The sequence below is a fragment of the Sciurus carolinensis genome, chromosome 8 (genome assembly GCF_902686445.1).
Source record: "Sciurus carolinensis chromosome 8, mSciCar1.2, whole genome shotgun sequence".
In the NCBI taxonomy this organism is placed as follows: Eukaryota; Metazoa; Chordata; class Mammalia; order Rodentia; family Sciuridae; genus Sciurus; species Sciurus carolinensis.
The window spans coordinates 19,154,171-19,166,609 of record NC_062220.1 but is presented as its reverse complement, the minus strand read 5'-3'; the positions used below and the strand labels follow the sequence as shown (position 1 = coordinate 19,166,609).

Here is a 12,439-nt window from a genome sequence, read left to right as displayed (position 1 = left end):
TCCATAATTGCCATCCTGAGGCTGGCCCTAAATGCCCAGGGCTGGGCTATATAAGGGCCAGCTTCAGTGAGATATTGGTTCTGTGCTGTCTTGTCATTGGCATTGGGTGCGGGTGAGAGTCTATTCACATGTCCTTCCTGCCTCTTGTAAGTGTTACTGTGTGCTTGGGAAATGCAGCCTGGGGCTCAGGCAGAGTCAAGTGGGAAGAGCAAGGACTCCAGAGCCAGCCAAGTCTCGGCTGTGTGACCCTAAGCATGTTATTCAACTTCTCTGGGCTTAATTTTTCTTATTTAAAAAAGGAAAAGGTTCTGGGAGACCCTACCTAGTAAGGTTGTCACAAAGATTAAAATGACCCAGCTAGCATGGCCTGCCGTGTAGACAGCCAAGATTCCTAGGGACTCTTCCTGTTATTAAATGCGCCACACAAAGGCTGACTTGGTCTGAGGCCATTAGCACACAGTGGGCTCAGAGCAAAGCCACAGGGCTACCTTTTTGCTTTTATAAATTAAAATCCTGCTCAGTGGTGTTGTTTGTTAGTTTTCTAGCCCATTGATTTTTTCTTTCACAATAAAATCTTGCTTATTCAGAACCCCCCAGGGAACACTAGCGTCCCAGGATGGTTGAGGATTATCTTAATCATTTTCTGAAATGTGCTGCCTCCTTCCTGCCTTTATTAACAGGGCCTGTGTGCTCTCCAGCCTCTTGCCAGCCCTCTGGGATGGCACCCTGAGCCCGCAGCTCCGTGCTCCTGAGCTTTCACTGAGCTACCTGTCCAGGCTGCTGCCATGCCAAGCTCTGCATCTGCATTTTATGCTTTTTTTTTTTTTTTTTTGTCTTATTCTTAGGCGGCCACAGCTAACTGTTAACAGGGTCCTTGCTGTTAGCAGCCCTTTCCTTGCTTCTAATATCCATAATCAATATTCTGTGACTCAGAAGCCAGATAGCAGAGCATGTCTGAGTCGCCTGTGAAGAGGAATTGGATTCTGAAGGGGTGCCCTCCCAGGAAGAAAGCGCACGTGTTTTGTGACATTAGTGTTTGCACGTTGGTTGCTTTTCCTGCCTTTCTTCTCTGTGGTTCTCTCAATGTGCTGGATCACTGAACTCGGAGAGGACAGGTGTATTGGGACTGTGTTTTATAAAAGATGGGTTTACGGAGGCCGCCTGGAAAAGGTGTGGCAGAGTAGAGCAGTGAGGCGCTGGAGCCCCGGAGCAGGAGCGTGGCGTCCCCACCGAGGAGTTAGGCCACTGGACAAGCTAGTGAACCTCGATAGCCTGTCCGCCAGCCTTGTAAGGGCCAGTGGCAATGCCACACAGTTCATTTAATCTGTCATGACATGGGCCTTAAGTAAGAAAGTGCAGGTGGCTTCTTAGAACAGTGCTGGGTGCGTCGGAAGTACTCAGTAAATGATACCATTAAGGAAGTAAAAAGGCCAGAGCTGTAGGCTGAGGCTGGGGTTAGCGATCAGCTCTGGCAGCATGAGCTAATGCAGGGAATGAGAGAAGGAATGACGTCGGAGGGAACGAGGCAGACCTAAGAGACAAAGATTCCTCCAAGTTTTCTTAAGCAAAGACCGACAGCTTCAAAAGAGCTTTCTGACTTCGCCTATATGTAGAGGTAACGAGGACAGAATGCTGGTGAATGTAGTCTACTAACTAACGAGTCCTGTGTTAGGGAATTACAGGTAACATTGGGTAGTGATGAACTTTCAAAAAACCTTATTTTCCATGGGCACGGTATTATTTATTTCTGTCTAGATACAGAAAATTCCCTTCGACTGAAGTTCTGTTTTCTGTGGTTTTAGTTACCCAAGGCTAACTCGGGACAGAAAATATTAAACGAAAAATTCTAGAAACAAATAATTCATAAGTTTAAAATGGCATGTTATTCTCAGTAGCATAATGAAATCTCATACTTCTTGGGACATAGATGAATCAGTCCCTTGCCCAGCATATCCACTGTGTATACACTACCCTCCCATTAGTCATTTAGTAGCCATCTCAGTTATCAGATTCACTGTCATAGTATCACAGTGTTTGTGTTCATGTAACCCTTATTTTACCTCATAATGGCTCCAACACACAACAGTAGTGATGCAAAGGACAGATTAACTTTGGTCTTATATGATGATACTGCAGGGCACATAGGAAGAAACTATATATATAGGGTTCTGTACTACTGGTGGTTTCAGGTCTCCACTGGACAGACTGAAACACACCTCCCCATAAATAAGAGAGCATGTTACATTTTTTATCTTCTAAAGGAGTTTTGAAAATGGGAGGCAGTTTGGGCACAGTGGTACACCCTGTAATCCCAATGGCTTGGGAGGCTGAGGCAGGAGGATCATGAGTTCAAAGCCAACCTCAGCAACTTAGGCCCTAAGCAACATAGTGAGACCCTGTTTCAAAATAAAAAATGAAAAGGACTGAGGATGTGGCTCACTGGTTACTGCCTCTGGGTTCAATCTCTGATATCCCTCAAAATGAAAATAAAAATAAAATGAAATAAAACAGGAGACAGAATTTGTGACTCTAATCCTAAAAGTTTGAGAACGGAAATCTAGATGTTTACCTCAGCTCACTGTTTCTTCACTGATTGTCTGATTCATTCTCCTTGGGACATCCCCCAGAGGCAAGACAGAGACAGACCAATTCTTCCCAGTTGGCACTTTCATACTCAGAATAGTCTGCAATTGTCACAAATCCCCAAGGGGTAGGAATTTCTATTACTCTCATTTTTCAGATGAGTAAGCAGCAGTGAGTTGAGCTGTAGAACTTGCTCGAGACTAGTCAGGGACACTGCTGGATTTGAACCCGGTTCTATCCTGCTGCAAACATGGATCCTGACCTTCCCTGCATTTCCGCCATACTTACTCACAGTGGCTGTGGGACTTCCTCTCCCTACTCTGAGCCAGAGAGCAGCATGTTGTGTACATGACTATGTCTACTCTCCTGACAGGCATTTGGTGGTATTGGGTTGTATCAGAAAGGCAGCGAATTGCCCACACTTGTAATCCCAGTGGCTTGGGAGGCTGAGGCCAGTTCAAGACCAGCCTCAACAACTTGGCGAGGCCCAAAGCAACTGAGGGAGACCCTGTCTCAAAATAAAAGGGCTGGGGATGTGGCTCAGTGGTTAAGCACTCCTGGGTTCAATCTCTGGTTTAAAACAAAGCAAAACAAAACAAAACAAACAAACAAACAAAAAAGTGGAAAAGAAAAGAAAGGCAGTGAATTGTGGACACCCTCTTCAAAGGGTGGAGTGTCTTGGGCCTCAGGAGCCTCATAGTGGTCCCTGCAGCAGACTTAGTTCCAAGCTCTTTTGGTTCATCTGAACAATTGTGTGATGAAACCCTCTAGACCCCAGGAGTGAGGGGCAGTAGTGAAAGGCTGGGTCAGCTCCCTCTCAGCTCTGAGCCCAGGGACCCCATTGCCGCACTCTAGTTAGTGCCCAAGCAGTGCCCCGAAGCCAGCCATCTCTGCCTCTCTGCCTCTCCCTGGGGGCAGGCATGCCTGCTATTTCTGCTTGGATGTGCCAACCTGGGCTCAGACACCCTTCCCATCACCTGACTTGCATTGGCAAGAAGGGAGGTTCAGGGGTTGCTGTGGGGGAGGAAGAGTCCAAGGAGCTGGCTCTCTAGGCCCCCATTCCCAAACTGAGTAAGACTTTTCCTTCCATCTGTTTTATATGTTGAGTCTCCTAAGATTTGAATTAAAGTGTTGCTTATAAGTCTTTGCAAACCCTACTTTAGAGACTCTAAAGCAGAGAGAACCAGATGGGTGTCCACCTGATCCAGAAGCCATATAGCCTCTGCATGGCCAGAGACACTGGTTCACATGTTCCACTCTCCCCCAGTTTCTTCTCCAGATGAACTGCCCAGATGTGGGGAGGCTGAGGCAGGAGCTGGGCTCAGAGCCCAGGGGTGAAGGTCTGGTTTGGTAATGGCTTGGAGGAAGTTTTCTCCCAAGGAAACATGGACTTGGTCTCGAAAGGTGGCAAGGATTGTAGGTTCCTACTTAAGGCCGCAGGCATGCAGCTCAGTGTAGGGCTGTGAGCAGATGGTAGAGGATGATGGGCAGGCTGGGCTCATGCACAGCCTACATATCCAAAAGGCCTGCATGCGAGAGAAGGATCAGCCTTTATGGGGAGTAGAGGCCAGAAAGGCAGGGTCCAGAGTGGAGTATGAAAAGCCTCCAAGTTTAAACAAATAGAGAAAGCTAGGGTCTGGGCAATGGGTGGGCATCTAGTGGGTTAGGAAGATCAGGGGCAGATTCATGACACCAGACTCCTACATCACTTGACTACAGCAGAATTTGCTATCCCAGCAGGAGCTGCCTCTGTTCATCTCTTTTCCTGGCAGGAGCTAGAAGCTGACCCAGAGGCTTACAGTGCAGAGCCACCAATGTAGCTGGTGGGCAGAGGGTGAGAGAGAGAGAGAGAGAGGTAGAAAGGTAGCGTTGAGGAAGGGCTAGAGAGAGAGAGCACAAGAATTTACCACCAGAAGTAGTTCCTGACCTTGGTTTCCTGAAGCCCCTGTGTTCAAACTGTGCTTCTCACCCCTACCCCTACCCTAAGCCTTAGGGTGCCCATTTATAGGCTCTTCTCCCACAGACTATAAATCTTAGCTAACTACATTGACATGGGTGGGTATTGTGCCAGGTTTTCAACATTGGGAGCAACACATTTAGAGGACTTGCGAGGCAGATATAATGATAATAATAAAAGTCACAAGGAGTCAAAACAAAAAACCAAACATAAACAAACCTAAAATCCAGGACCAAGTTCTGTGTAGCAGAGGGAAGTAGTGCTGGATGCTCACACAAAGATCACAGAGTCCTAAAGTCAAAGGGACATAGGGTTCAACCCATCTGACAAGGCTCAAAGTCCATCTGTAGTGTTCCTGATGTCATTTGGCTCCAATTTTCAGGGTCAAGAATGTGAGGATCGGGCTGGGGAGATAGCTCAGCTGGTAGAGTGCTTGCCTTGTAAGCACAAGGCCCTGAGTTCAATCCCCAGTACCACAAAAAAAAAATAAAATAAAAAAAGAGAAGTTGAACATTAAAAAAAAAAAAAAAAAAAAAAAAAAAAAAAAAAAAGAATGTGAGGATCAAACATGGTAACTAACCCATTCCAGAGTTTTCCCTTATCCAGAGTGGAGAGCACTCTGGGTAAGGCACTTTGACTCGTTGAGCCTAGTGATGAGCCATAGAAGCCACAACTCATATCCCTCCTAAGTCTTCTCTTTATTCCTCAGGGACTCAGGTTCCAGATTTTTTACCTCCTGGCCAACCACTTCTGGATGAGCTCTTTGTCCAAAATTTGATGATCTGGACACATCATTTGTTAATTCAACACGAGATTTTGGTATTTATTGCCCAGGGGTCAAGATTGCAAATTTTGGAGTCAAACAGTCCTGAATATAAGTTTTGGCTCCACTACTTAGTAGCTGTGTAACCTTGGTAAGATACTTACCTTCTCTGAACTTCAGTCTCTTCCTCCATAAAATGAGGATAAAAATAATAACTCCTTCACAGAAGATTAAATGATACAGTGCATGTAAATGACAACCCATAGCGACTGGCATATGGCAAATGCTGGAAGTTTTGGCAGCAACATCGTACTGATAGATGACTCACACTAAGTCTGTACTCAACTAAAAGCCAAAGACCTTTTCACATCAACTGCTAACATTTATCCTTATTAAACTTCATTTTGTCACTTTCAGCACATTGTATCATCCAGTCAACATCGACTCTGTCACCATACCTCAGTCACCCCCATCCCGCTGAGTCATCTGTCAATCCTATAATGTGCCTTTAAAAATTTCATCTCAGCTGTCTCTCTGGTCTGATGCCAACATGCCACTCAAGATCCTCTAGTTCAGCTGTTTATCACTCAGACTCCTCAGCTCTGCAATCTTCTAGCCCACACTGCCTCCTTTGAGTGAGGACCATGCCCCACCCCACCACCAAGGAATTTTGAAGCCTCCAAGAAAAAAGGGAATTTATATTCAACTACTTCATTTTAAAAGATGGGAAATTATAAAAGCTTATAGAAAGATTATACTCAAAAAGTGGTCAACTCAAAGTAAGGGCAGTTGAGAGTGTAACTACTGCGGAGTCTTCTACATTTTCCCCATGTGGCCTATGCTTTCTTTCTGCTAGAATACAAATTTCTGAAGGTCAGGAAGGCCATTTCACATCTCCTCTTAGCACCTGAAATCTGTTGAAAGAAGGTACTTTAAGCTTTGCACATGACTCTTAATACCTGCTGGTTGACAAGTCATTACCCTAAAAAGAATCACTTATATGTACTGGTGATGGTTAATTTTATGTGCCAACTTGGATGGGCTAGAGGGTGCCCAGGTGAAACGGGGATTCTGTATGTGACTGTACGGGTGCTTCTGGGTGAGATTGGAATTTGAATCTGTGGACTCAGCAAAAAGCAGACGGCTGTCCTCAGTGTGGATGGGCCTCATCCAATCCACTGAGGTGCGGGGAGCAGGAATTTGCCCCCTTTTCCCAACTTCACTACTTAAGCTGGGACATCTGGTCTCATTTTCTGCTCTTGGACTGGGATTTATGACATCAGCTCCCCAGGTTCTCAGGCCTTCAGTCCCACAATGACACCATGGGCTCTCCTAGGTGTCCAGCTTGCAGATGGCAGATCATGGGGTTTCTCAACCTCCACAATTGAGTAAGCCAATTCCTCATGATAACTCTGTCTCTAGGGCTAGCCTCATCTGTATTTATCCCACATCCCAGTTGGTTCTGTTTCTCTGGAGAACTGTGACCAATACTGCCCATGTCCAGCTTCAGATGGAGGGAACATCAGAAGGGCCAGAAATGAACTTGAAAAGTGCAGAAATTATGTTTTATTCATTTTTGTCACTCTCAGGGTCCCATCCCATCCCATAGCACACGTGGCAGATACAAGACTCAGGAAATACTTTCCAGAATGTTGAGTGAATAACACGAGGGACAAAAGCCACAGTCCCTGAGCCATACTGAGCCTGTTCACGTGGATTCACTAGAGATAACACTACTTACACAATCAAGAAACGCTGTGCTCAGGAACCATGGGTGGAGGGCCCGGCGGGATGGTGCTGGGCTGCATACAGGATGTCAGACATTATAAATTCTGGGGCGGGGTGGGGGGGTGTCTGGAAATCTTGGTGGAGAGAGCGCATGTCTATCAAAAGTTTATATCTGAATGTCTGATGTGGACTATCTAAATGTTAAAACATCAAATAGGCTCAAAAGGAAGAGATCAATACTGAGGTCTTTGAAAAGTCTTTACCAAAGAGAGTAATTGAGGAGGATTTGAAAAGCTGAAGGAACTGGAGAGAACTTGCCAAGGTGGACGAATGGCCTGAGTCGTGGCAGGGGCTGGTAAGCGTGACACGCAGATGATGTGGGGGCTCACGGTGTTTCCCCAGGAGCCAGGGCACATGCTGGTGTGGTGGGGGAGCAGGTACTTTCTCTCTGCAATTAACTGGCCCACGCAGGGCTCTTGCCCGTGTCCTCTAACTTACTGGCATTTCCCTCTAATCTGAGCTAAGAAGGTCAGTTAAACAGACTGTATTTGGACTACGCTGCTCCCTCTAGCCCAACCGCTAAATATCATTGCTAGTCAAAGTCATTCATATCAAACAGATGGATTAGGATTTTTTTTTTTACTTCAAATGATAAAACAGGCCCTCTTGCTCCTCCAGTGCCCAGCATAGCAATACCTAATCCCTCCAGACGCTCTTTCTATTCTCTGTACAGGTTCCTGTTAACCCCGCCAATTGCTGCCCCCACAGACTCTGTCCTTTTGCCCTTCTGACTGTGCAGAGGGTGACCCTTGGATAGCTGTTGCCTAGCAACATCACATTGCCAAGGGCTGATAGGACCAGAGGGAATTCCCACTGTGGGCAGCCCTTGGAGAAACAAAGACATTGTCTACTTGAAGGCCAAGGCCTACTGTTGGCTTTTGGGTTGGCTGTAGAGAAAGACAAAGATTAATTCTCTTAATGAACAGTCATCCCAGTTTAGAATGTTACTTGGGATTCAAGTCTTTCTAAACTTCATTTGTTTCCCCCTCTACCCTCTTCTTTCCCCACCTACCCGACTTGAGGTTTTGGTTTCACAGTTTAAAGAGAAACCTGCAGAACAAGTTTGTATACTTCTCTTAAGATAAGTCATGTTTAAGGTCGATTTTTCTTTTGGGCATGCACAGAAACCCATCTTCCCTATTCTTTTTTCTACCAAAGAAGGAGAAAAATTGAAGTAACTGGTGATACTGGTTAGGGACTAGCTTAAATGAGTCCCCAGGATGCTGGGGTTGTACATTCCAGAGACAAAGGCACTGCTGAGAGTTTCTTTTTAGAAAGCCTGAAGGAAAAAATAAGAGAAGAAAACAGAAAAGAAAGCAAAACCCAAGGTCAAAGCAAACAATAACTGGTCAGTTGAGTTCACCTAGTAGAAATACAGAGCATTCATTTGCACTCACCTAATTCTATCTAAGACTTTCGAGAAAGTTCTGTTAGACATCCCATAAGCCCAGCATCATTTGTCCTCCCTCAAATCACAGAGACTGAGAGACCCACTGTTCTTTGTAGTAACTCCATGGACTGATAACACCACGGAGTCACACAGTACTTTAAAGAATTGTCTTATGATACAGCGAACTTTCAAATCTGATAGGTAAAGGTTTGAATCAAATTATGCTACCTCCTACTTTTCCAAATTTGCAATTTGGGGTAAGTGTCTTAACTCCCTGAGCCTCTTTCCTACACGTAGACTGAAAATATTAACATCTACCTCATAGAGACCCCGGGAGTGCATTCAATAATGTCCACAACACTGCTAGAATATCACTTAATTCTCTTAGCAATTCAAACCTTAGCTCCCTCTCCTCTCCCTGCTCTGCCTCGGCTTCACCTTATTCTCACCTCTTCATCAGAAACTCTAAGTAGAGACCAGGGGCCATAATGAGACAGTCCAAATGGAACCAGATGTTCCTGAATGAGGGCCAGCGTCTGCTTTGCTCCTATTCTGGCTGTTCCCTTCTTCCTTATTTGGGGTAGGCGTAAATGTTTGCCCTGACATTTGGCTACAACCTGAGCTTATATTGATCATTTCTGCTTGAACTTCTGAGAACGCCACAGAAAGTGAACAGAGGGGGCACTCTAGGTAGAGAGTGGGCAAAGAAAATCCACACAGTACTCTGGAGTCAGGGAGGAAGGAATAGAATTTTTTCCGTTTTTGAGAGCATAGTTGGGACTCGGGGAATCATGGTAAGTCTCTGTGTCAGCGTGGAAGCACTGATCAAGCACCTACTTTCTATGGGCTCAGCTTTCTAAATGAGATACACAATGGGGGAGGGGCTGATTCCTGCCTTTGTGTGCAGACAGTAAAAATGGACACCAAGAGGCTGAAAAAGATGAACCACAGATGACGTACAGGTCCCCACCACACAGTTCCTAAAAGGTTTCAAATTGAAGAAGCAATTGGATGTGTTTAATCAAGGTATACTTCCTGAAAGAGGCAAGTTTTGAGCCAGTTTGGGAGGCAAGGGTGGGCTTGCAGGTGGGGAATTCAGACTCTGGAAGAGCAGGTGCAAAGGCAGCATTCAGGGATGGTTCCAGAGGGCAAGAAAGCCCCTCCTCAAGCGATCTATGAGTCTCCTTTTCCCTGGAGCCCTCCCACACCGGCCCAGTAGGACCCAAGCAGAGGGCTGGATCGCAAGTGGTCTAACCTCGCTGGATCGGAGAACTCCGAAGAACGGGTAGAGGAAGGCAGGCACTAAGGCTGCAGCTCCAAGAGGCACCGCCTCGGATACCCAGTACACAGCGGTCACGATCAGGACGTAAGCACACGCAGCCTCCTGGGAGGGGAAGAAGAGGTGGTCAGTCGCAGGGACGGTCACTGCCCCCAAGAATCTGAATGAGACCCAAGGCTGAGGCAGTCGGCACCTGGATTCCCCCACGGGCACCAGGATTCAGCCCTGGGAGGCGCAAAGCTGGATTCGGCAGGGGAGTGTGGCCAACGTGAGGGGACCCATCCTTATGGGTAAGTTACGGCTGCTTCGTGGGAGGACCCATGCCTGACACGTGGTTAGCAAAACGGGCTCAGGACTGTTGAAAGATCACACAGCTCGGCTGGTTCATGAAGCTGTAGAGGGTAGGGGCTGAAAATAGGCTCAGCATCCACACCCACGGTCATAATGCTGTCAAGGTAGAGTTTGAAGACTTAACTTGTGCTGGGACCTAACCTACTGGGGTCAAGTTGGTCAAATAGTAGAGATTGTTGGGGTGGTCTACGATGGGGTCAATACGTGTGATTGGTTCCCATGTGAGCTCTGAGGCCAGCAGTCTAGTTCACAGGTGTAAGAGATTGGGGATGTGGCAGGGTGGTGGGGGCACTTGGAATGTGCCTGACCAAAAGAGAAGCGGACCATAAGATGTGAGATTTACAAGGAATCCACCGGCTGGCTTCCATGCTGTGCTCTTGTAGCCCTGGAAACTGGGGATGTGCCTAGAGGGACCAGCAAGGACTTGAATCCAGACCCCTTCTCCAGCCTCACCTGGCTATAGTGACCCTGCTTTTATTTGATTTATATGTTGGCATAACATGTAAAATTTTATTTGAAAACTTTTTTTGCTGTAAAGATGAATAAATGAAGTTAAACCTCCCTATTTCAGACTATTTGCCAAAACAGGTCAATTCAGTAGTAAAGGTTTTTGTTCTTTTTTTTTTTTTTTTTTTTTAATGGATGGGGTCTTGGTCTGCTGGCCAGGCTGGTCTCAAACTCCTGAGCTCAAGCCATCCCCACCCCTCAGCCTTCTGAGTAGCAGGGATCACAGCTATGCACCACCACACCCATCTTAGGGGCAAATTTTAATCCAATAAATTGTTAGGCAGGAACTGGTTGACTCTTTTCCCATTCAGTGTTCCATCTGGGGTTCTCTGGTAGTGTACTAGTAAGGAGTGGGTGGCCTTCTCCTTCAGGGCCTCTTGGAAGAGTTGCTGAGGAGCCAAAGGGAGCAAACAGGGGGGGCAGGGCCAGCAGCAATCCCAAGAACAGACTCTCATTTTGGACCAGGAAGAACAAACAACTCCTAACTCAAACTTCCTCAACGTTGGGCTCTAATGACCTTTGGGACTGGACAATTCTTTGTGTCCTGTGCAGCATAAGATGTTGAGTAGCATCTCTGGTCTCTACCCACTACCCCCCAGTAGCATCTCCCTAGTTGTGGCAATCAAAGATGGTGCTCATTGCTCTCAGAATGGCTCCAGCTCCCTCATGGAAGCATCTTCCCACAAAGGAAACAGAGGCCCATCCAGCTGCAAGGGGAGGTGGGGACATTTATCAGCCTTTCCTCAAACCCACTCACTTTGCCACTGTGCAACCATGGGGGGCACAGGGTAAATATGTACAGCATTCGTATCAAATCCCAGCCCTCCTTAACCTTGGCCTCTAGTAATGCTGATTGTCTGGAGAGGCACTAATGGAGGTGTGGAGGAAGGCTGTGGCTTGGTAATGATAACATTTTCAGGCTGCGGGACTCAGAGGCCATTGTAGAGAAAATCCAAGTTGGCGGTGGATTTCTCAATCTTCACATAGTTCTAAACCATCTGGACTCAGGACTGACCTGCTGTTCCAGGAACCTGACAAATCTTGCTCTGTTTATTGCTCCTTGAATTTAGAACAAGTTCCCCAAGCTTTTGCATGAAAGGTACAAAAGGTCCCTGTAATCAGTGAGGGTTGGGGGGAGAGATTAACTGGTTTGGTTGGGCAGGACCCTTGCTCCCTCCTGAGAGGCAGGGATTAGGGGGTTGACTTGGGAGATGGGAACTGGGCCCACTGGTTGTTGACTGGAGCTCCTACTGAGATTTCCTCTGGGGTCAAAAGATCAGAGAGAAGATAAAACTTTGGAAGTGCTGATAAGACAACAGAATCGATGGGGTGGGGGTGGCTCCATTTGGATAAGAATGCAAATTAGAGAAATACCCTCTTTATTGAAGACATAAAACTACCTAAAGGAGTTCAAAGCTCACTCAGTTCTGCTCATTCTCATCTTTTCTTTTCTAGGAAAGACAAAATGACAGGTTTAATTCCAGGTGAAGATAAAGGAGCAGAATGTCTGTCCTTTCCTGGGAAGTCCTTATTTTTATCCTTACAGGGTCATAAGTTAAGGGAGGAGGAAGAGAGAGAGAGAGAGAGAGAGAGAGAGAGAGAGAGAGAGAGAGAAGAAGAAGAAGAAGAAGAAGAAGAAGAAGAAGAAGAAGAAGAAGAAAAAGAACGAGGAGGAGGAGGAAGGAGAGGAAGACTTTCTTCAACCATGCACCTTTTAATTTGAATTAGGAAGATTTGGGCAGGCTCAGATGAACTCTCCAGTCTTTCTACTTCTCTCTCTCTATTTTTTTTTTTGGTACTGGGGGAATTGAACAGGGGCAC

The 12,439-nt window shown here is 46.3% G+C and overlaps 1 protein-coding gene across 2 annotated transcripts in view; it reads right to left on the bottom strand.

The window, feature by feature from the left end:
* Slc13a4 (solute carrier family 13 member 4) overlaps positions 1-12,439 on the bottom strand; it is a 45,685-nt gene that overhangs the window by 29,940 nt on the left and 3,306 nt on the right. For both annotated transcript variants that reach the window (XM_047560947.1, XM_047560948.1), the window contains exon 3: positions 9,737-9,865. In XM_047560947.1, the coding sequence (XP_047416903.1) occupies positions 9,737-9,865 (129 nt within the window). The remainder of the gene's footprint in view (positions 1-9,736; positions 9,866-12,439) is intronic.